We start from the raw sequence: 22,448 nt of genomic DNA, 5'->3' as shown, positions 1-22,448 counted from the left end.
TTGCAGTGTGGGGTCACCAAGAGTGAGGGTGGAGGCAGAGCTGGGGAAGGGGGACGGGGCTGATGGGAGCTTGGTAGTCTTCTGTTGGCAAGGAAGCTCCCCACCTGGGCACCAGCTGAAACCCCCTTCTCCATCCCCGACAGAGGCCTTGGGACCTCCTCCCTGGGCCTCAGAATTGACAGGCCTGAGTGAGAAGGGCTGGGCATGGAGCCAGGAGGTGGGGACTTCGCTCAGGCTGGCTAATCAGGTCTCAGGGTGAAATTAAAAGGGAGGAGGAAAACACCGACCCGTCAGAACTCACGCTTCTTCCTGGCTACGAGGTGCCCGGGGAGGACCTGGGGAGCCAGGGCACAGCATGGCCCCACAGACTGCTGTGCGGCTGTCCCTGAAGAAGCCCACCTATGCAGTGTGTGTGGTGGGAGTCAAGATGTATGTGGACATTCGCAGGTGAGAACCGAGAGGCGCCCCCTGGCTGCAGAGGGCTGAACCGGAAGGGCCCGAGGCAATGGGGTGGGCGCCTGGCACCTGTTTTGAGAGCAGAGCAGATGGAGTTGGTTGCAGAGCTCGGAAGGAGGGACTAGGGTATCAGGTCCACCGTGGGGCTCCGTTTTCTGAGCTCCAGGGTCAGGACTCTGGCCTCGAGCCCCGGGATAAGGGTTCCAGCTCCGAGCCCCGGGCCAGGCTTTTGGGCCTGGGCTCTGCGTTCTGGTGCCTGAGTGGAACTCGTGTGGAGCATTGCAATGAACTGTTTCTCGAGCCAGGAAGCAGGACTGGGCGTCCCTCAGTTTCTTGCCAATGACCCATCTCTGTGAGGTGGAGGGGTGAGGTGTGTGGCAACTTGATCCTTGGAGACTAACCAGGCTGATAGGCATCAGGAGGAGTGGTTAGGGAATGATTCAATGAATTAAAAAAGAAAAAGAACGTGCAAGACGACCGGAGCTTGTGTTTGTCACGATGGTGGTGGCGGCGGTAATGGTGGCAGAGATGACGTGTGAGGGGCAGCAGAAGCATCAGCTTCCCCTGTTGGCCCAAACCCTTCCTGTCCTGGCTCTGCCCGGATGGGGGCAGGCCCAGGGACCTGGCCCAGCCTCAGCTTCCCCACCCGGCCACTGATGGAGCTAGACTTGCGGGTCTCTCGAGCCTTCCCAGTGCTGACAGACCAGCTGTGCGTTCCATCTCGCTGTGCACACAGGGCTGGAACCCCTGCAGACGTGGGGCTCGGGGGGACCCCCTCCCAGAGAGGGCCGGGTCCTACTGCCCTCTTGGGTCTCAGTACCTGTACTTTCTCAGTCCGGTTAGTGAATGCTGGGCCCGGCTTCCCACCTGGCCTCAGGTGGCCTCTGCCCCAGAAGCCGTCTCCACGCTCTCTCCAGCAGGGCCCGGAGCCCAGGGACAGGGCTGCGGAGGGAGAGCCAGGGGCCTGGAGGGCAGACTTTGGCTTTAGGTTGTACCGGGGGCCCTGCTGTGGGGTCGGTTCACTCAGAGCTAAGTGGCCAGCAGAGATCTCATCTTCTCTTGCCCCCTTTTTATAAATAATTGTTTTTCTTTATTTGATTTTGAGCACAGGCTTCTTAAAGCTGAAGACCGTGAAACAAGAAAGGGCCCAGGATAGCGAAGCAACAGGGGGGAGAGGGGGCAGGGCGGCTTTGGCTCTCTAGAGATGTTTCGGGGAAGAAGTAGCCAAGGCGGGGCTGCTGTCAGCTCGCGGGAAAATCCGAGAGAAGGGGCCTCGAGAACAGGTGCGGGGGTTCGCCCCGGACGAGCTGCCGCTGCCCGCTGCTCCCCTGGTGGCGAGTCTGGGGTGTCCCTGAGAGTTTAGGAGGTGCCGCCTGTGGGGAAGAGGAGGGGGAGGGAAAGATGCGGGCAGCTCCTGGGAGGGAGTGGGTGCCAGTGCTCAGTCACAGTTGACGTGCAATATGATATTAGTTCCAGGTGTGCGACATAGTGATTAGACATCTATATAACTTAGGAAGTGATCACCCCGATGAATCTAGTACCCCCTGACACCATACATGGTTATTACAGTATTATGACTATATTCCCTGGGCTGTACTTCACACCCCCGTCTCCTGCCCTTTACAGGGTTGCCAGACTTGGGCAAATGAAAATGTAGGACTCCTGCCCTGGCCGGTTTGGCTCAGCGGTTAGAGCGTCGGCCTGCGGTACGGAGAGACCCGGGTTCGGTTCCCGCTAAGGGCAAGTACTTCAGTTGCAGTTTGTCCCCGGCCCTGGTTGGTCGTGCAGGTGGCAGCCACTTGATGTGTCCCTTCACGTCGATGTTTCTCTCTCTCTCTCCTTCCTCTCTCTCCCTCCCACTCTATCTGTACAAAAAATGGAAAAATATCCTCGGGTGAGGATAAAAAATAATAATAATAATAATAAATAAATAAATAAAAAATGGAAAAAAAAGAAAATGTAGGACTCCTGGTTAACTCTGCATTTCAGATAAACACCAATTTTTTTTTTTTTAGTGCAGTATTCTCCCCTCATTCACGGTTTTGCTTTCCACAGTTTCAGTTATCTGTCATCAAACGTGGTCCAAAAATATTAAATGGGAAATTCCAGAAATACACAATTCATAAGTTTTAAAAATATGTATATTTTTATTAATTTTTTTAGAGAGAAAGGAAGGGAGAGAGATAGAAACATTGATGTGAGAGACACATTGATCGGCCGCCTCCTGCACGCCCCCTACTGGGGATTGAGCCCACAGCCTGGGCATGTGCCCTGACCGGGAATCAAACAGGGACCTCCCAGTCCATAGGATAATACCCAAGCCATTGAGCAACACCTGCCGGGCCAATTGATAAGTTTGAAATTGTGCACTGTTCTTAGCAACGTGATGGTATCTCACGTCGTCCTGCTCCATCCCGCCTGCGACGTGAATCATGCCTTTGTTTGGCATGAGCCGCCTCACTCCATCTCCTCCCATAGGCATCGCGTCACCTCACATCAGCACAATGAGATATTCCGAGACAGGAGAGGCTCCAGTCATCTAACTTTTGTTATAGTATCTTGTTATGATTGTTCTATTTTGTTATTAGTTACTGTTGTTCATCTCTTACTGAGCTTAATTTATAAATTAGACTTTATTATAGGTATGCGTGTACAGGAAAAAGCATGGTATATATAAGTACTATCCATGGTTTCAGGCTGGGGATCTTGGAACATATCTGCTGTGGATAAGGGACGACCAATATATTGCATGGGACATACTTGTAATTTTTTTTTTTTAATTTATCCTCACCTGAGGACATTTTTCCATTTTTTGGTTCAGATAGAGTGGGAAGAAGACAGAGAGAGAGAGAGAGAGAGAGAGAGAGAGAGAGAGAGAGAGAGAGACATCGATGTGAAAGGTTCACATTGAGTGGTTGCCACCCACACAACCCAACCAGGGCCGGGGACAAACTGCAACCGAGGTACGTGCCCTTAGCGGGAACCGAACCCGGGTCTCTCTGGACCGCAGGCCAATGCTCTAACCGCTGAGCCAAACCAGCCAGGGCACATACTTGTATTTTTTAAAAATCTTCTTCTAGCTGAAATTCAGATTTACCTGGACATCCTGTACTTTCTCTGGCAACCCTGTTTTATTTATTTTTTCTCTTTATTGATTTTAGAGAGAGAGGAAAGGAGAGGGAGAGAGAGATAGAAACATCGATGAGAGAGAACATCGACTGGCCACCTCCTGCATGTCCCCCACTGGGGATCAGGCCCACAGCCTGGGCATGTGCCTTGACCAGGAATCGAACTGGTGACCTCTTGGTGCAGGGGTCGACGCTCAACCACTGAGCCACACTGGCTGGGCTGGCAACTCTGTTTTAACACCAAGAGAAGGGATGAGGTCTCCAGTGGGCCCTCACCTTTCCCATTCCAGACCCCTGCTCTCATCCCAGGGCTGGCTGTTTCTGAAGGTGATTTCAGAACCGCAGGCCCTTCGTGGTGCTCCCGACTAGGGCCAGAGCATTTGACGAGGAGCCGGGGAGTCTGATGGGGACCTCTGGGGGGCTGCCCCTCTGCCACTGACTTGCTGTCTGGCCTGGGCCAGGTCACTGGCCCTCTCTTAGCCCCGACAAGACAAGCTGAGCCCCCTCTTCAGTTCAGCGCGGAGGTGAGGCGCCTAGACGCTGGAGCGGGCAGACTTGGATTCTCATCCTGGCTCCCTCTGTTCATGGCAGTGTGACCCTGGAAAGCTGCTGCCCTTCTCTGAGCCTCAGTTTCCCCTTCTGACACATGGAGAAATGACGGCACATGTCGTAATGGCTTAGGAGGGGGATACACGAGCCATGCCCATGTACGGCCCCATGCATGGTGGGCACCCTGGGAGTGGGGGTACTCACAGCAATGCCTGCTCTGTGGGTTCCCTTTTCTCCAGTACCTGTCCTTCCCAACATGCCTCAGAGGGTGGGAGGAGCAGAGGACAAGGTGTGTGTGGTGGGAACACAGGACGGTGCTGGCTATAAATCTCTGGGATCACCAAGCACCTTGGCATCCTCAAGCGTGGCCCCCCCAGCTGACGGGCATGAGGAAGTAGCCCGGCTTGTTTGTAGCTGCCGGGCTCCACACGACTCTGGGAGGGAGGGGATGCTGCTTCGGGCATGGTGTGAGCACTTTGTTTTTGTGGTTTAAAAAAATTTTTTTAATTGATTTTTAGAGAGAGAGGAAGGGGAGAGAGAGAGAAACATCGATGAGAGAGAACACTGATTGGCCACCTCCTGCATGCCCCACACTGGGATCAGGCCTACAACCTGGGCATGTGTCCTGACCGGGAATCGAACCAGCAACCTCTTGGTGCAGGGGTCGATGCTCAACCAGTGAGCCACACCAGCCGGGCCTGTGTGAGCAATTTGAGAGACCTCCACTCAAGAACCCTGCAGGAACCTTTCCCCCGGGTGTTGGTGGTGACTGGGGTCATGGCCACTGAGAGTTTCTAAATTAGAAAACAGGAGTTTATTCTGGTTTAAAAGTAGGCCTCTCTTGACCGATGTGGCACAGTGGTTAGAGCATTGGCCCACAGACTGAAGGGTCATGGATTTAATTCCCAGCCAAGGGCACATCGTACCTGGGTTGCAGTTTCGATCCCCAGTCCCGGTCAGGGTCGTGCAGGAGGCAGCCAATCGATGTGTCTCTCTCACATAGATGTTTCTCTCTCTCTCTCTCTCTCTCTCTCTCTCTCTCTCTCTCTCCCCCCTTCCCTCCCTTCCACTCTATCTAAAAAATCAATTGAAAAATATTCTCGGTGAGGATTAACAACAAGAAAAGAGGGACTGGGCAGCATGGGATCATTAGTGGTCAGCCTGGTCCTCCCTGTCTGCCCAGAGGCCAGAATCTGAGCCCCTGAGCGTCGACCCTGCACCAAGAGGTTGCCGGTTCGATCCCCGGTCAGGACACAAGCCCAGGTTGTGGGCCCGATCCCCAGTGGGGAGAGGGAGTTGCATGGAGGAGGCAGCCAATCGATGTTCTCTCTCATTGATGTTTCTATCTCTCTCTCCCTCTCACTTCCTCTCTCTCTCTAATCAATAAAAAAATTAATAAATAAACAAATAAATAAAATAAATGCTACTATGGCCAGTATGGTTCAGTGGTTGGGGCGTCAGCCTGTGCATTGAAGGGTCACAGGTTCAGTTCCTGGTCAAGGGCATGCACCTGGTGGGACCTCATGCGGGAGGCAACCAATCATTGTGTCTCTCTCGCATTGATGTTTCTCTCTCTCTATCACTTTCTCTTTTTACCCCCCCCCCACTCACTCTAAAAATCAATGGGAAAACATCCTCAGGTGAGGATTAACAACAACAACAAAATCACTAAAAAACCTGGTGGTTAATATGTTCTTAATATTTACAGGAGTAAACTAATGCTTTAAGTGCACAGAAGTACAATGAGGCATAATTGTGCTCCTCTGTGATCATCTAATTATAGGACTGATGCAGGCGCTAATCACGGTGACAGACAGGTTCTGACGGTCGGGCTGGGACACGCGCTTAGGCCCCACGAGGACCTCCTCTCTCCGAGCCCATCCCGCTCGGTATCACGTTCTTTATTGCAAGGGTTAACCTTGGAGTTTGAGTGTTCGTGGAAAACAGGAGGCTGGGGTCCCCTGTACATTCCATGGGGCCGTGAGAGGCCCGTGAGCTGTGGACTCTGGATATGGAAAGGGGGAGTGTGTGTGTTCTTGACACACACACTACTGTGCATGGCGGGGGGCCTCAGGGGCCAGCCACCCCTCGTTCCGCGTTCTGTTGCCACCTGCTGGCGGAAAATTTCTTCCACCAGCCCTCTCCTGCCTGCTTCTGGCCCCATCACCCTTCCCCTGAGCCCCCCTCTCCTTCTCATCTCATCATTTCCGGTCTCAGCATCGCCCCTGATTCTGCACCTTCTCCTTCCCCTTTCCAGTTGCCATCACTTCCGACCTCCAGTTTTGTCTCCTCCCCAGACCCTGCCTTCCGCTCTCGACGGGCTGGGGCCAGCCAGGGCAGGAGGGCCTGAGACGAGGCCACTCTCCTGAGCTGGTGGAGCCTGACAGAAGATTCCAGATGTAAGGAATGGGGGCGGGTGTTGCTCGCCGGTGATGGAGATTCCGCCTCGGTCCCAGAATGCTTTCCCTGTGACCTGTTGTCCTCTCTGCTCCATCCAGAGAAGCTTCCGGTCCCCTTTCTGTGGCTTCTAAGCAGCTGCTCAGCTCTGCCAAGTGGTCCCGATGCTCAGAGACGTGGGGGTGGGATGTGGGGCTGGCAGGATGTGAGAGTCAACGGGATGAAGGCTGAGAACGGACAGCTTAGTCATAACCACCAGCAGGGGGCAGGCTGGTCCTTGCACACCTGTGCACTTGGCCAGCCCTTAGTTCTCTGAGCCTATTTTTCCCCCCACGCTGGACAGTGCTAAATATCAGCTGTTGTTCACACATGTGGATTTGACCCCTGCTTGGCAGATGAGGAATTTCGTGATCCACAGAGCACAGGCATGCGTGCCATCGTTGTGCAGATGGGGACACCGTGGTGAGAGGGGAGAAGGATTCAGGACTCTGACTCCATTCAGGGCTTTCTCTCAGGGACGTTCCGGTCCCCAGCCCATTTCCTCTGCTGGACAGGCTGCGGGGCTAAGCTGCCGCCCCCTTCTCGCCAGTCCCCATTCCTGGGCAGGCAGGGGTCCACTTAGAAGAAAGCCTGGCCAACCTGGGCCCTCCCTCTGAGTGTGCCCTCCCTGAACAATGACGGGTACCCAAACTTGTTATCTCAAGGAAGGAGGAATTCCCTCTGAATTTCAGTCCAACTTCTGTAAAATGGGGAGAGGAATAGTAACTCCCCCGCCCAGCATACTGGGGCCACGGGATGGAATTGGAACGGAGTAGAAGCGTGTTGTAGACTGTGATGTACCCGCCCCGTGTGCTTGTCACCTGGGGTGACGTCCCTCCTTCCCTGTGCCCAGCGCCACGCCGGATGCACAGCAGGTGCTCAGGAAATGAGTGCTGAGGCAGAGCAGCCAGTGAATATGTTCTGGGGGGCTGCCATCCTTCAGGGCTGGGGCCCAGGTGGGGGTCGGGGGTGGGGGCCGCCAGCTCCGCGGGACTGTCGGCTACGGTGAGTCTCGGCTCCAGGCAGAAGTGCCCCAAGAGCTGGCTGCACCACAGAGGACCTGCTGGGTCCTGCCGACGGGTCCCGTGGCCTCTCTTGTGGCTTCAGTTCAGGAATCTTCAAGTCTAGGGCACCTGGGGGTGGCGGCTCAGGGGCTCCTGGCCAGCCGCCTGCAGGCCAGACGAGAAGGGGGGCCACGCTGCCCACTGGCTTGCTCGCCAGCCTTCCACTCAGTGTGTGTTACTCTCCCCTCCTGCCCTTGCCTCTCCCTGGCACAGTGCCCTGGGAAGCCCTCCGGGCACACTGGTCCTTTGCTACCCACCACCCATCTGGAGGCTGGGTCGGTGCCATTCTGCCCTCCCTGCCCAGACTCTAGTTCGGAGGTCTGGGGCCCTACCAGACCCTACGCTCTGTCCAGGCGCGGGTGAAGCCCAGGCGGCAGGTCGGATGGACGGCACGGGAGGAGCTTTGCCATGACGTGTGTTTCTCCTCTCCCTACAAACCAGCCGGTAACCCTGAAATAAGGTGTGGCCTGCGGGGCCACCGTGGTGGAAGCTTCTGGGAGGCAGGTTCCAGGGAAGCAAAAGGAAACGCTTTCTGATGACCCGAGTCGTCAAAGCACAGAGGGGTGTCAGGTAGTGAGTTGTCCGTCATGGGAAGTGTTCAAGCATGGAGTCCTGTGCTGGGCAGAGGACTGACCAGGACAACCTTCCCGACTCCTTTCTGAGCCAAGGCCTATTCAGATACCTCATCGTCTTCCGGCAGGCGGGGCCAGGAGGTCACGAGCACTGTTTTCTTGGCCTGTGCTGGCCTCCCCCCTGTGAGGCTCAGGTGCGTGGACGGGGAGGAAGGAACATGGCTGGGTGCCCTGCATCCCGCCTTGGGCCGTCCCCACCAGCTCCCTCGGAACCACATGGAGGAATCTGAGCTGCAAAGGTTAACCCTTTCCTTTTTCCTCCTCCATCTTCTGGTCCCCCGGGGTCATGCTCAGGGCACACGGGCTCATTTTAATGTCAGCCAGGACAGCATACAGGAGAAGACAAACCTGCTGCTTCTTCCTTCCTCTGCCAGCTGTGTGACCTCAGGAAGTTACTCAACCTCTCTGAGATTTCTTCATTGGCCAAATGAGGACAATAACATATACCTGGGAGGGTTGTTGTGATGTATGGATGAGATCACAGGTATCAAAAATTGAGCATGTGGCCCAGCCGGTGCGTCTCAGCAGTTGAGCATCAACCCATGCACCAAGAGGTCGCCAGTTTGGTTCCGGGTCAGGGCACATGCCCAGGTTGTGGGCAGATCCCCAGTGGGGGGATGCAGGAGGCGGCCAATCGATGTTCTCTCTCATCGATGTTTCTATCTCTCTCTCCCTCTCCCTTCCTCTCTCTCTAAAATCAATAAAGAAAAAGAAATTTTTTTTAGTTGAGGCTGTGCCTGGCATATATAGTAGACACTTGAAAACACCACCCCAGTAGACCCCACCCCGATATCCCCTGTGAAGCGTGCTAACCTTATGCCTTCATGGGTGAGCGGACACCTGCCTTGCCACAGCAGGCGGGCATGGCTGAGAATCACCTGTCGATGTACAGCTCCCTGTCCCACCCTCTGCGCCTCCTCCTGTGAGATGCTCTGAGACCCGGCTCCGTCTCCCTGTCCCTCCTCACTGGCCGGAGGCCACGGGCCTGCTCTGGGCGCCGGTGCAGGGACGAGGCGGGTGAGTCGGGCAGGAAGCTGCTCTGGTGGCCTGGGAAGGGCCCCAAGGAAGATCTGCCCCAGAGCCGTGGGGCGGGGGAAAGGACCCGGGGCTGTGGCTTGCGTGGGCTGGGCTCTGGGAGGAAGTTATAGGAACCGTGAAACACTTACTAAGCACCTACTGTGTGCCGAACACTTTAAATTCATGGAATCTGCCCGGCCGGTGTGGCTCAGTGGATTGAGTGTCATCTCATGGACTGAGAGGTCCTGGTTCGATTCCCGATCAGGGCACATGCCCGGTTGCAGCCTCAATCCCTGGTGGTGGTGGGGGGGGTCGTGCAGGAGGCGGCTGATCAGTGTTTCTCTCTAGGATTTTATCCATGTGACAGAGAAGGGAAATCGAGGCTCCGAGCAGTTGGGTGACAGGCTGTGAGGCCACACTCCACAGAGCCCACAGCCGGCTCCACAGAGAAGGTGGCATTTGAAGGGGTCTTCAGGAATGCAAACGGTGGCCCCTCACACAGAGGTGGGGGAAGGGCACTGGGGTGCAGAGGGCAGGAAGGGACACAGGCTCAGCGTCACCATGGACATGATGGCCACACTGCCAGGGCGGCTCCACCTCCCGGGTGGTCGTTCCTTTCATGCAAAGGGTATTTCAAGTCCATTACTTGGCCTGACTGTGAGTTTGGGGGCACACCAGGGTGGCCCTAGGGGCTTTAGTTGTGTCTGGGGCTGCACCAGCGAATCTGTGGGGCAGCATGGATTAGGAGCTCTCGTGGAGAAGGTCAGAGAGCTGGTGAGGCATACCCACTGGGGGCACCCTGGGGCTCACCCCAAACTCCCATGCCTGCCTGGTCCACTCCCAAGAGCAGCCCTTATGCCATGGCCGTGCCCCACAGATCTGGGAGCCAGCGAGGAGAGGCAGTGTGAGCCCCGGGAGCCAGGGCGCTGGTGGGAAGCCACAGCCCCTTCCTTGTTGTCCCAGAGGGTCCTGCGGGGTGGCCTCAGTGCTCCTGCACCTTTTCCCCCTGCGAGGCAGTGACCTGGATGAAGGTGACAGGGGCCTGGAAGGCGGGGGACAGGACTCAGGCCCCCCCAGAGGACAGGTCAGACCTGGGCCACAGCCCCGCCCATCAGGTGCCCCCTGCAGGAAGCCACCTTTCCCCAAGGCCCGTCCCATCCTCGTAGGGACTCACCTAGCACCTGCAGGGAGCTGGAAGCCGACACCAGGCTCCCAGCACCCCAGGGAGGGGTGAGCTGCCGAGCAAGGCGGGGGCAGGAAGGCAGGCCAGGCTTGGAAGGTCCCGAGAGCCCCAGAGTTTACTGGTTCTTTCCCCATCTTCTTCCATCATCATCATCGTTGTTACTACTGTTACTGTTTTCTACCAAGACTCCAAATAGGGGGTTGCGTGGCCAAGGCTGTGACTTGGAAATGCTAACTTTTGCCCAAAACTGGGGATTAGCTCCCCCAAACCCCTCACCCCTCTGAAAGGCTGTGCCTGGTGATGGCACCCCTGGCTGGGGTGGGGCAGGGGTCTCCCACGAGCTGGAAAGCCTCTTCCACCAGCTGGTTGCCACGGGCTCTCGCCTACTTGCTCTCGGGATGTGCGGGCAAGGGCTCTGGGGCCGGGCACACTGGAGCCAACCCTCTCCCAGCTGGGCGGTCCCCGTTTCTGGGTCGCTCTGTCCCCACGCACAAAGCAAGGGTTCATGGTGTCCAGGTCCACGCCAAGCACCGAGCTGGGCATGGGCAATAGAGAAGCATCAGGTAAACATGGCGGGTGCCAAGTGCCATGGGTTCAAATGAAGCTGGGTCACAGGGTTGGGAGTGTGGGCTCATGATGTCATTCACGTCACGCTATCTTTTTTTTTTTTTTAATTTAAAAATGAACCAAGGACATTTTTCCATTTTTTGTTCAGATAGAGTGGGAGGGAGAGAGAGAGAGAGAGAGAAACATCGACGTGAAAGGGACACATTGAGTGGCTGCCACCCGCACGACCCAACCAGGGCCGGGGACAAATTGCCACCGAGGTACATGCCCTTAGCGGGAACCGAACCCGGGTCTCTCTGGACCGCAGGCCGACGCTCTAACCGCTGAGCCAAACCGGCCAGGGCATGTCACGCTGTCTTGATAGGCAGCCGGGAAGGCCTGTCTAGAAGGAATGAGGAGGCAGCCAGGTATTGGCGAGGGGAAGGGAGAACCGCACTGCCCAGGGCCTGAGGTGGGAGCTGGGAAGGTGGAGGGAGAGCAAAGGTCTGGGTCTGTGGGACCGAAGGGGAGGGGACCGCGAGGTCCCGAAGCCAGCGTGGGGCAGAGGACAGAGGCTCCGAGGAAAGGTCATGAGCAGGAGGACCATTGGGTGACTGTTTTAAGAGGCTCCCTCCGGGGCTGTGTTGGGGGCGGATGCGAGCAGCCGGAGACCAGCCTGTTGTAAATTCCACGTGCACCGAGGTGTCAGGTGGGGGAGTCGTCACCTCTGGGGCGTGGGGAAGGTTTGCCGAGGGGCTGGATGGGCGAGAGGGAAGGAGCATTGCTAGTAGGGCAGTTTGTAGCGGGTGGGCCCTCGGTAACGACGAAGTCCGGCTGGCCCCCAGGACAGGGCGGCTGAGGCTGCGCGCAGAACAGGATCACTGGAAGAGAGGCCAGGGGCTGGGGGACACCGTTCTGGAAACAGTGGCGGGAGCTGGCACCCTCAAGAAATGAGGACAGAGTGACGATGACCTGGGAGTGACAGTGAGGAGCAAGGCGGACCCTTGCCCACCTCCAGGCCCAGTGGTAGGAGGGAAGGAGGAAGAAACAGCCACCATTGAGAGGGTTTCGGGGAGACCGTGCGGGCAGCAAGGGGTGGGTTTCTGTTAGAGCGGGAAGGTCAAGGACAGTCCGAGATGTGCAGGCCACCGTGAGACGGACCGGGAGTCGGGGAGGACGGGAGCCGGGGTCAGATTAGAGGGTGAGAGTTAGGAAATTGGGTTTTCATGTCAACTGATTAAACAGTGAGGAAGGTCATGGAAAGTGGAGGGTTCCTGAGGGTATCACGGCCCAGGAGATGGTGGGCCATGAGTGTGGGTGCCCTTGGGGCTTGGGGGCCCCTGTCCACCCCCGCTCCACTGTAAAATGAGGGAAATAATACCGCCTGCGGGGCCATGGTGAGCACCAGAGCCAGGCACTGCGTGGGGCTGGGGTTGTTGTAACTGTGGCCATCGTCACCCTCTCAATGGAAGGAGTTGTCAGGTGAGGACAGCATGGCCGTGGTGGGGACTAAGGAGGGGTGTTTGATTTCTCCAGAGGGTTTCACATTTGGGTGGGTTCTCAGGGGTCCAGGAAAGGACGGAGGCAGGAAGATATATCGAAGGAACCCTCTGGCCTGGCATTTTGCAGTCAGGTTGGTGTTTGTAGGTGGACTCGACCTTGGGTGGTGAGCTGGAGGCGGATGGCTCTGCCCTGACATGCAAGAGGGAGCAACACCGACGTGTTCCCTCGTCTGACTTCCTCTCTGGGCCACGAGCTCACCTGGCCCAGGGCCTGGGGGACCCAGGGGCTTAGCACAGTGCTCAGCACAGGGGGAGTGCAAGATGAAGCAGGGCAGGACAGGGGGGCTCTGGAGGCTTAGGGAGACAGGAGGAGGCCGCCCAGCCGTCCAGGGCAGCGGGGATGCTCTTGGGGGCGGTTGGCCAAGTGGGCTTCCTATTGGCAGCGTGGGAGGAAACCCGGGGGTGGGAGCGGGGGTATCTGGAACTTTGCCGTCTGGAGTCTCGGGGTTTTGTGAGATTCGAGGGGTGACCACCGTGGCCCCATCCCCCGCTCCCTTTGGTGTGATGTCTCGGGCTCCAGGGAGGTCTACTGAAAGGGCTCTGCCACGTAAACAAAGCCCAGCACCACTGCTCTGCTCCGCCCTCGTGTTACAGGAGGGGACACTGAGGCGAGGTGGGTCCCGTGAGGGTCAGGACAGCTGTTGGGGTGGTATTTGGGTGGCCTGGCTGCCCAACCGCTACCCTGCTGTGGTCGCTCCCCTGAACCCTGGCCCCTCCCTCCCTCCTTTCTCTGTCAGCCACGTGCCCAAGGGCGCTGAGAGCTTCAGGGTCTCTGGGAGCTCCGGGGTAGAGCTCTTGGTCGTCTATGGCCCAGCGCAGGCGACAGAGCCCGTAAGCAAGGACCCCTGGCCCCTGGACGCCAACGTGGAAGTGACCGTATCCGTGAACGCAGCCAGTAAGGCCTTAAATGATCTCAAGGTAAGAGGCCCTTCCCCACAGTAAACGGCTGCATCTCCCCACCGCATTCAAGGTAAGAGCCCCCAAAGCAAACCTCATTCACATATTACCCCCCTCATCCAAATCCCAAAAGGGTTTGACACCTGCATCCACATGACACATACACACAATTCCACAAACAGCCCACTCATGTAAACCCACCCCAGTGCCCAACACGACACACACACATGAATGAATCCTCCCGTAATGACACAGTCTGCCTCCTCCTCACTCAGATCCACAATCATCCCCACACTAACCCTGTGCTTTGCCTACACACAGACCCCCAAACAAGCCCCCCACTCTTGTGTAGGCAGGACCTGTGCACATACACTTGTGCGCACATGCCTGTGTACGTACACCTTTGCACACACACCTGTGCATGTACACCTGTGCACGTACACTTGTGCACACATGCCTGTGCATGTACACCTGTGCACGTACACTTGTGCACACATGCCTGTGCACACACACCTGTGCATGTACACCTGTGCGCACATGCCTGTGCACATACACCGGTGCACACATACCCGGGCAGGTATACCTGTGTGCACACATCTGTGCATGTACACCTGTGTGCACACACCTGTGCACACATACCTGTGCACATACAACTGTGCACACATACCCGGGCAGGTATACCTGTGTGCACACATGCCTGTGCATGTACACCTATGTGCACACGCCTGTGCACGTACACCTTCGCACACACACCTGTGCATGTACACATGTGCACACATGCCTGTGCACACACACCTGTGCATGTACACCTGTGCACGTACACTTGTGCACACATGCCTGTGCACACACGCCTGTGCAGGTACACCTGTGCACACACACCTGTGCACACACACCTGTGCACACATACCTGTGCACACACACCTGTGCACATACACCTGTGCAGACACAGGTACATACCTGGATGTCATGTGTCTCTCACACCTAAAGAATCGGGAAGGCTTCTCTTGCACAGATGACACCGTCCTCACTTGCCCTCAGCCACCCACCACACACACAGTGACCCACTGATTGGACAGGGACAAAGCAGGGAGAGCCCTGGAGCCCCCCATGGGCTCAAGTCTTACTTCCTCTGCTTACTAGCTACCTGCCTGCAGGCCAGGCCCTGAGCAGCCTCATTATGAATGGGCCCTGTCCACTGGGGCCATTCTGGGGGACAGTGGAAATGGCCTGGATAGAGCACTTGCATAGGTTCTGGACCCTGAGGAGAGTTCATGACCACTGGCTCTTATTATGGGGTGGAGGTCATTGTTCCCATTTTATAGGCGGAAAAACAGAGGCCTTGAGTAACTTGCCTAAGTCAATGGCGACAGATGTTCCTTCTCTTGTTCTTTCTCTCTGACATCCCCCATGAGTTCCTGAGGGTCCTGCTGCTCCCTCTGGGGTCTGCCCTCGCCCTGCTCAGCCCTCGTTGCCCCTCTGCCCAGACTGGGAAGCCAGGGAGGCACCACAGCCTCTCTAGAGAGAAGGCAGCTCAGAGTCCAAGCCTGGGGCCTGTGAGACGTGGATTTTCAGGGACCCCCACGCCTGCCCTGCCTCTGAGCAGGGCTGTTGGGAGTGTGGGTCCCCCCCCATCCCCTGGTACTGCCATCTCTGAAGGGGTCGTGCTGGCTTAGGGCTGACCATGTCCCCACAGGTGAAGGTCTCCTACTTCAGGCAGTATGAGGACAGTGCCCTGGGCCACAGTGTGCTCTACCTCACTGGTGTCGGTATGTACCGCCTCCCCGGCGCTCCGCATATCCCTGTGCTCCTCCGTGTTGGCTTTTGAGGGTCTTAGGGGAGCCCTGAGTACAAGCCCATGGCCAGCTTCCTCCCCCACTGAGGGGTGTGGCTCCCTAGAGCATCAGAGATGGAGACCCAGCAACACTTAGGCCATGGGAATCTAGAAACGGCACTACCACGTGTCCATAGCTAGGCTCACAATGGGCCTCTCTCATCTGGGGTCCCACCTGCCACACCACTGGAACACCACAGCCCAGCTCTGAGCCTTGGACGGCCACGCGCCCCTTCAGCCTGAGCCCCAGTCTCTGAGAACTACAAAACCAGCACCCAGAGCCTCGGACCTAGCCCCAGCCAGAGTCCAGGCACCAAGAGCTAGCAAATCAGCACGTGAAGATGAGCAAGAAATTTAAGACACAAAGACATGGGTCCCTCCCACACCCAGCACCACATGGGGCTGTCCCAAGGCCTCTCAGAACTGGGCTTCCTCGTTCTCATGGGCCTGGGGAGGGGGCAACGCCTTCCTCCTCCTGAATAGAATAGACGTGAAGACGAGATGGGGCGAGCCCCTGGCAGCCCCCCTCCATCCCTTTCAGATATCTCCCTCGATGTTGACACGGGCCGCAAGGGGAAGGCTAAGCGGAGCCACGTCGACAAGGTGAGCCCTGGGGATGGTCCTGGGGTGTGGTGGGGTGATCCAGAAGGGTGATGGGTTCCTAGGGTCTGTGGTATCCAGCAGTGTAGGGAACCCATCTGAGGGCTGTCAGATCAGCACAAGTGGGAGTTATCTCTACACTGCGTGACGGCTGTGCTGTGTGACTTCTGGAAAACAGCTTACCCTCTCTGGGTCTCTCTTATGCACCTTACAATTGGAACTGGTTCTTGTGCTCGATGTGTTTTCTATTTCATAGGCTGTATTTGGAACCCCAGACATGGTAGGTGCTGCAGGAAAGGTTGTTGAGTGACTGCACAAAAGCAAAGGGCAGACCAGGCTGGGTGGACCCCAAAGAGTGAGGAGGAGGATGGGGCGGGCGGGCTCAAGGCATTACCCCACGGGAAGTATCCGGAAGCCATCCCGGGAGGTAGAAGATGTAGTTTGCAGAGGAAGGCCCCAGAGAGGAAGCCGGGGTCCCAGGGCTGGTGGACATGACGGGCAGGGCTGCCATGGACGGCCTTGCGGTCATTCACTTCGCATCTGCTTGGCAAGGTGGCGAGTGGGGCCCCGGCGCCGGGCAGCCCCCACCCAGAGGGCGAGCACAGCGTCATAGCTGCTAGCAGTGGCCCCGGACGGTCCCCAGACCTGAGCTTGAGTCCCATCGACGTAACTTGGGGCTCACTGCCCACAGCCCGTTTCCCCTCTTCTGTGAAATGGGAAAGGGCCCGCACTGTGAGGTCCGGTGGGGGGAAAACAGGGGTGCGTCAGGAGGAACTTGGGTCCGGCCATCCCTCCCGCCTCCTCTCCAACCCCGCCAACTTGTGCAGAGCCGGCGGGGCTGCGGGTGGACAGATCCCAGGGGGTGCTGGGATGCGGAGGGTCTTCCGGGACTGTCCAGTCCCATCAAGGTCAGGACGAGGCAGTCTCTGCCCCAGGGCAGGGCCGGAGCTCGGGACCGGCGCTGGGGCCGCCGCGAACCGTGGTACGAGCTGTTCACCGCGTGAGGGCCGAGAGGCTGGCTCTAGAGTCCCCACAGCGACGAGCCCTCTGTACATCGTTAAACAAGCTCAGGATGCAGCCAGCCTTAGCCACATCCTGAACCCCCTCCCAGAGCCCCCTGGTCCCACGGACCCCAAGGTCTCTTGTTTATCACAGAAAACCTGGCGCTGGGGCCCTGAGGGCCACGGGGCTGTCCTGCTGGTGAACTGTGACCGGGACAGTCTCGAGTCCAGGGGGCTTGACCTCGACGACAGCCAGCTGACGTCCCTGGATGGTGAGTGACAGAGGGACATATGTTGTTGTCCAGGGTGGTGGTGCGGGGCGGCAAAGGGGCGGGGGGAGGGAGGGGAGCCTGTCCGCGGGGTGGAGGGAGGGTCGTCTCAAGGGTGCCGCTCTCTTCAGACCTGAAGGACATGTCCCCAATGGTGCTGACGTGTGATGGCCCCAACGGACTCTTTGACAACCACAAGCTGGTCTTGCATGTGCCGTTTTCTGATTCCAAAAGAGTGGGTGTCTTCTGTGCTCGGGGTGAGTGGCCCGGGGGGGCCCCTTCCTGCCCTGCTCCACCCTCTGCTTCCCAAACTCTTCTTTCTCTTGTCCGCCTGTCTCCGTTCCCTCTGTCACCTGTCGTAACCCGTGACAGCTTAAACAGCCACTCCATCCAGACACAACGCATTACCCGAGAAGAAGGTTCAGCAACTAATCCCATCCTCCAGAGGGACAAACTGAGGCCCAGGTGCATGAATTCCTGTCTCCAGGTCACACGACCATTTGGGGGGTGGAGCAGGCATTCAAACCCAGGTCTCTTGAGAGCCAAACCCCCTTTTCTTCCCTCCGTCCTCATTGCCTCTCCTCCTCCCTTCTCTGGTCCCTGAGCACGGAATGAGTCCTCGGTGCCCCGACAAGCACTGTCCAGGCAGCGTGCGGCGGGGCGGGAACCAGCAGAGCTGAGGCCCAGGCCTGCCCTGGGAACTCTGTTCCACCAGAGATTCAATTCATCAAAGTCCGTGGCTTAAAACAACACCACTCCTTAACCCTGAAGTGCCCTTACTCATTTTTATAAATGGCAAGAGGCCTCTCCTGCTCCTTCCTTCTTCCTCGTCGTGTGTTTTTGTTCAGACAGACCAGAACCTGTTGTTCTGGCTCAGTGGGCCTGGCCAGGCCCCGGATGTTCCCCGAATGCGTCGGGGTGGACGTCAGGCAGAGGCCTGGCCTGGGAGCACTGATACCTGGACAGAGGCGTCTCGGGAGTGGACGGCCCGCATTTCCTGCTGTGACTGGAGGCGCCCGGCGACATTTCCCCGCCAGCCGTCAGGGGAGGAGAGAGGGAGGTGGGAGGAACAACGACATTTTTTTATTTTACTCAATTTTTAAAAAATCCTCACCAAGGATATGTTTTTGTTGATTTTTAGAGCGAGAGGAAGGGAGAGAGAGTGAATATCATAGATTCGTGAGAGAGAAACATCCATGTGAGAGAGAAACATTGATCATCGGTTGCCTCCCATACACACCCCAGGGGGGAATGAACCCACAACTTGGGTATGTGCCCTGACCGGGGATTGAACCCGAAACCGTTTGGTGTGCAGGGTGACGCTCCAACCAACTGAGCCACCCAGCCAGGACGACTGCTCAATTTTTTAAAAGCGAGGTAAAATTTCCATGACATCAGCCTAACCATTTTAAAGTGAACAATTCCGTAGAATTGAACACATGCTCAACGTTGTACAACCAACACCTCCCTCTAGTTCCAAGACATTTTCTTTTTTTTTTTTTTTATCCTCACCCGAGGATATTTTTCCATTTTTTTGTACAGATAGAGTGGGAGGGAGAGAGAGGAAGGGAGAGAGAAACAGAAACATCGACGTGAGGGGACACATCGAGTGGCTGCCACCCGCACGACCAACCAGGGCCGGGGACAAACTGCAACCGAGGTACGTGCCCTTAGCAGGAACCGAACCCGGGTCTCTCCGGACCACAGGCCGACGCTCTAACCGCTGAGCCAAACAGGCCAGGGCTCCAAGACATTTTCATCACCCCCCAGATAAAACCCTTTGCTCACCACCAGGTACCCCCCCCCCCGCCCCCTAGCTCCGGGCCCCCACTAGTCTGCTTCTGTCTCTGGATTCGCTGCTTCTGGATTGTTCATCTACATGGCATCATACCGTGTGTGGCCTTTTTGGTCTGAGTCCTTTCACTGGGCTTAATGCTTTCAAAGTTCATCCAAGTTGCAGCATCCACCAGTACTTCATCTCTTTTTCATGCCTGGATAGTGGCCCACCGTATGGACGTATTACAGTTCGTCGGTTCATCTGAGGATGGACAAAGGGGCTGTTTTCACCTTTGTGCTGCTTTTATTTTCTTGTCGGGTTTAAAGCTTATAGTGACCTCGTGAGAAATACGACGTTAGCCCATTTTACAGATGAGGATGTGAAGCTCAGAGAAGTTGAGTCACTGAGCTGAGGTCACACAGCTGGTGTGTGGCAGAGCTGGAGAGGAGCCCCAGTAAATCAAGCACGGAGGTGGCTGTGCCCCTGGTTTCCTCTCCTCTGTCCTTACAGCCCCACACGCTGTCGCAATACTGGCCCCCAGTGCTCACTCCGGTTCCCCTAGGTGGGAACTCCCTCTCAGACTACAAGCAGGTGCTGGGTCCCCAGCATCTGTCCTACGAAGTTGAACGGCAGCCAGGGGAGCAGAAGATCAGCTTCTACGTAGAGGGTCTCACCTTCCCCGATGTTGATTTCTCGGGGATGGTCTCTCTCAGCGTCAGCCTGGTGGACACAGGGGTATGTACAGCATTGGGGGCTGGGATAGTGGCTGAAGGGCTTGGGGGACCAGTTTGGAGGCTCCAAGGCTGGGCAGGCTGGGGGCCAGGGGATCTTGAAGCCTAATGAGGCTCCCTGCAGGCCCACTGATGCCTTGTTTTCCCCCAGACCCTGCCCGAGGTGCCCATCTTCACAGACACTGTGGCCTTCCGCATGGCCCCCTGGATCATGACCCCCAACACCCAGCTCCCCCTGGAGCTGTATGTGTGCAGGTGAGGTGCCTCCCCTACCGTCTCTGGAGTCATGGAGATAGGAACAGAATGCTGTTCTGCGATTGGTCCCTTACTCAGACGGGATGGATTCATGGAGGGCACCCATGGGCACGAGCTGGGAGCAGGATGGCAGCGGGTGGCCTTGGGCCTGTCAGCCCATCTGCCCTGAGCAACTAAGGCCCTGTTGAGGTCACTCACTCAACCCACAGTGCCCCGCCCTACCCTGTCATGCAAACATTTGGGGTTCAGTCTAGGCAGTGGAACCAGGCCCTGTTCAGGCTGCAGGAGACCCAGCCTCTCTCTGATGTGGGGGTGCTTCCGGGCCTGCAGAAAACATGGGAACCCAGACTCCGGGGCCCACTGACCCAACCCAGGTTCCTGGTCCTCCTGCCATCTCTCGGGACCCCGTCAGGCCCCTGATGGCCAGGTGAGCCTCGATTGGCAAGGCCACTGCGGGCCCCTGCATCCGGGGTCAGACCAGTGGAAAGGGCCACGGTTGACTTGGAACATAAGTCAAAAGGCAGGGAAGGGAGTGGCCAACAGGTTTGCTCTGCTTACCTGGGCCCAGCTGTGTGCAGGTGGTCAGAGGGAATTCTTTCTTCCCCTGTGCTCACTAACCCACCCGACTCCTTTGTTAAGGTCGGTTGTGTAGAACAGGAGTAGATGGGCTACCCGCCCCCTCAACCCCCCTTAGCCACTGAGATCCAATCCTCGGGCCGCCTCCTCCAGGCTGCCCCTGCTCGCTTCAGGGCCCCACCCCTGGGCTCTGCAGCCCTGCGCTTGACCCTCGCCTTGCACCTGTCACCTGATGGGACATGGGGACATTATCCGTCTCTGTCATTAGCCTGTGAGCCTGTTTAAGGCAGGGACTGTGCTGACCCCCTGCATCCAGGGGCCACCCAGAATCCAGCGCAGACTAGATCGAGGCCACAAGGCCGTGGTCGGAGGCCGTTAGTACCCTCCCTCTCCCTTTGTCTGGCAGTGTGGTTGACTCTCATGGCTCAAATGAGAAATTTCTGGAGGACATGTCTGACCTGGTGTCGAAAGCCAACTGCAAACTGATCATCTGCCCTTCGATTGAAAATCGAGGTGACCGCTGGATCCAGGTGGGTGCAGGCGCAGGCCCTGGGAGAGGGGCCGGGGGTCTGAGCCCGTCCTCCACCTGGCTTTGGGGAAGGGGGCCTGCACGGGGTCCTAGCTGCCTCTACAGAAGCCATGCCTCCTGGCTTCCAGGACTCAGGGTTGGGGTGCAGGGGAGGGGAATGCTTCCCTCTGCTTGCATCACCCCAGTTTCTCCGGCTTCCCTCTAAATGTCCTGGTCCCAGACAGAGTACTCTCCTGGGTGGAGTCCCAAGGGGCCTCCCCTCCCCCTCCCCCACAGCCCCCTGATCCTGGGGAGGTTCTGCTGACCCACTTTGCCCCAGGCCTGGGGGAATCACCCTGTTCTGAAAAACCACGCCAAGGAGGTCTCTGTGGTCTTTTTGTCTCCCTTCCCAGGACGAGATGGAATTTGGCTATGTGGAGGCACCTCACAAATCCTTCCCGGTGGTTTTTGACTCCCCCCGAGACAGAGGCCTGACGGGCTTCGCCTACAAGAGGATCCTGGTATGTGGCAAAGGGCGGTGGGAAACCCCTGGGTGGCTCCTCCTGTAGGACCTGATCAGTTTCGTCTGGTCCTGGTCCTTTAGGGGTCAAAAGGACACAGGTGGTGGGCTGCAGCAAAGGGGATGTCAGCCGGAGGTTTGAGCCGAAATGCAAATGACATGCAAATTGCCCCATGTTCTAGGAGGGGCTGGCTAGCCAAGTCCTCCTTGGAGGCCTACCTCCCCCAAAGGGGAGGAGCCGACAGAGGGGTCAGCCCTGGGGAACCCAAACTGCCTTTTGAGGGGAATGCACCGTCAGTGAGTCCTCAAGGCTCTTGCTTTTATGAGCCGGGACCTGTCTTCAGATAACAAAGCTGTTCTGAACACCTACTGTGTGCCGGACATGTGCTGTTTCCCACACACAAGAGCGACTCGAGCAACCGTGTCCTGAGTTCCAGGCACTGCCCAGCTCTGCAAGGTTACTCATTTCACCCAGGGGGCACAGCTAAACTTTCTCTTTACTGAGGCTCAGAGGGCTTAGGTGACTTGCCAGGGCCACAGCTAGTTAGTGGTGGCACCAAGATGCAGAACCAGAGAGACTGCCTCCATAGGTCCTCCCCTAGGGTCCTGTGCTTAACTGCTGGGCTAAACGAGGCTGGTCCGGACTCCCGGGGTCTCTGCCTGTTTACCAGCCCCCACGCCCCACTGCCTGAATAACCCATGTCTGGGTGGGGGCTGTGATGGGGAAGTTGGGAGCTCAGGCACACGGAGTAAGGACAGTCACCCAGCCTAGTGGGTTTAGGGATGAGACCCAGCAAAGGGACAATGAGCCCTTCAGGGTGAGTCTGCGTCAAGGGTTTGACCTGGCCAGGGCATCTTCCCCTGGTTCCTGCTATCATCTCATCATTTCCTTCCTTCTAGTGTCTTTGGA

The 22,448-nt window shown here is 57.2% G+C and overlaps 1 protein-coding gene across 3 annotated transcripts in view; it reads left to right on the top strand.

The window, feature by feature from the left end:
* The first annotated feature begins 308 nt into the window (after positions 1 to 308).
* The window catches only part of LOC118626528 (protein-arginine deiminase type-1-like), a 34,955-nt gene continuing 12,815 nt past the window's right edge, over positions 309 to 22,448 (top strand). The window contains exons 1-10 of one of the 3 annotated variants that reach the window (XM_036256348.1): positions 309 to 447; positions 13,311 to 13,491; positions 15,164 to 15,236; positions 15,843 to 15,904; positions 17,057 to 17,174; positions 17,303 to 17,428; positions 19,511 to 19,683; positions 19,831 to 19,934; positions 20,917 to 21,040; positions 21,432 to 21,539. In XM_036256348.1, the coding sequence (XP_036112241.1) occupies positions 356 to 447; positions 13,311 to 13,491; positions 15,164 to 15,236; positions 15,843 to 15,904; positions 17,057 to 17,174; positions 17,303 to 17,428; positions 19,511 to 19,683; positions 19,831 to 19,934; positions 20,917 to 21,040; positions 21,432 to 21,539 (1,161 nt within the window). In that variant the 5' untranslated portion in view covers positions 309 to 355. Of the gene's footprint in view, positions 448 to 13,310; positions 13,492 to 15,163; positions 15,237 to 15,842; positions 15,905 to 17,056; positions 17,175 to 17,302; positions 17,429 to 19,489; positions 19,684 to 19,830; positions 19,935 to 20,916; positions 21,041 to 21,431; positions 21,540 to 22,448 lie in introns of all 3 variants that reach the window. The other 2 variants (XM_036256347.1, XM_036256349.1) reach the window with 2 other exon arrangements.

This window comes from Molossus molossus, unplaced genomic scaffold (genome assembly GCF_014108415.1).
Source record: "Molossus molossus isolate mMolMol1 unplaced genomic scaffold, mMolMol1.p scaffold_m16_p_12, whole genome shotgun sequence".
In the NCBI taxonomy this organism is placed as follows: domain Eukaryota; kingdom Metazoa; phylum Chordata; class Mammalia; order Chiroptera; family Molossidae; genus Molossus; species Molossus molossus.
Note: the sequence above shows the minus strand (reverse complement) of the source record. Positions and strands in the feature narration are given on the sequence as shown.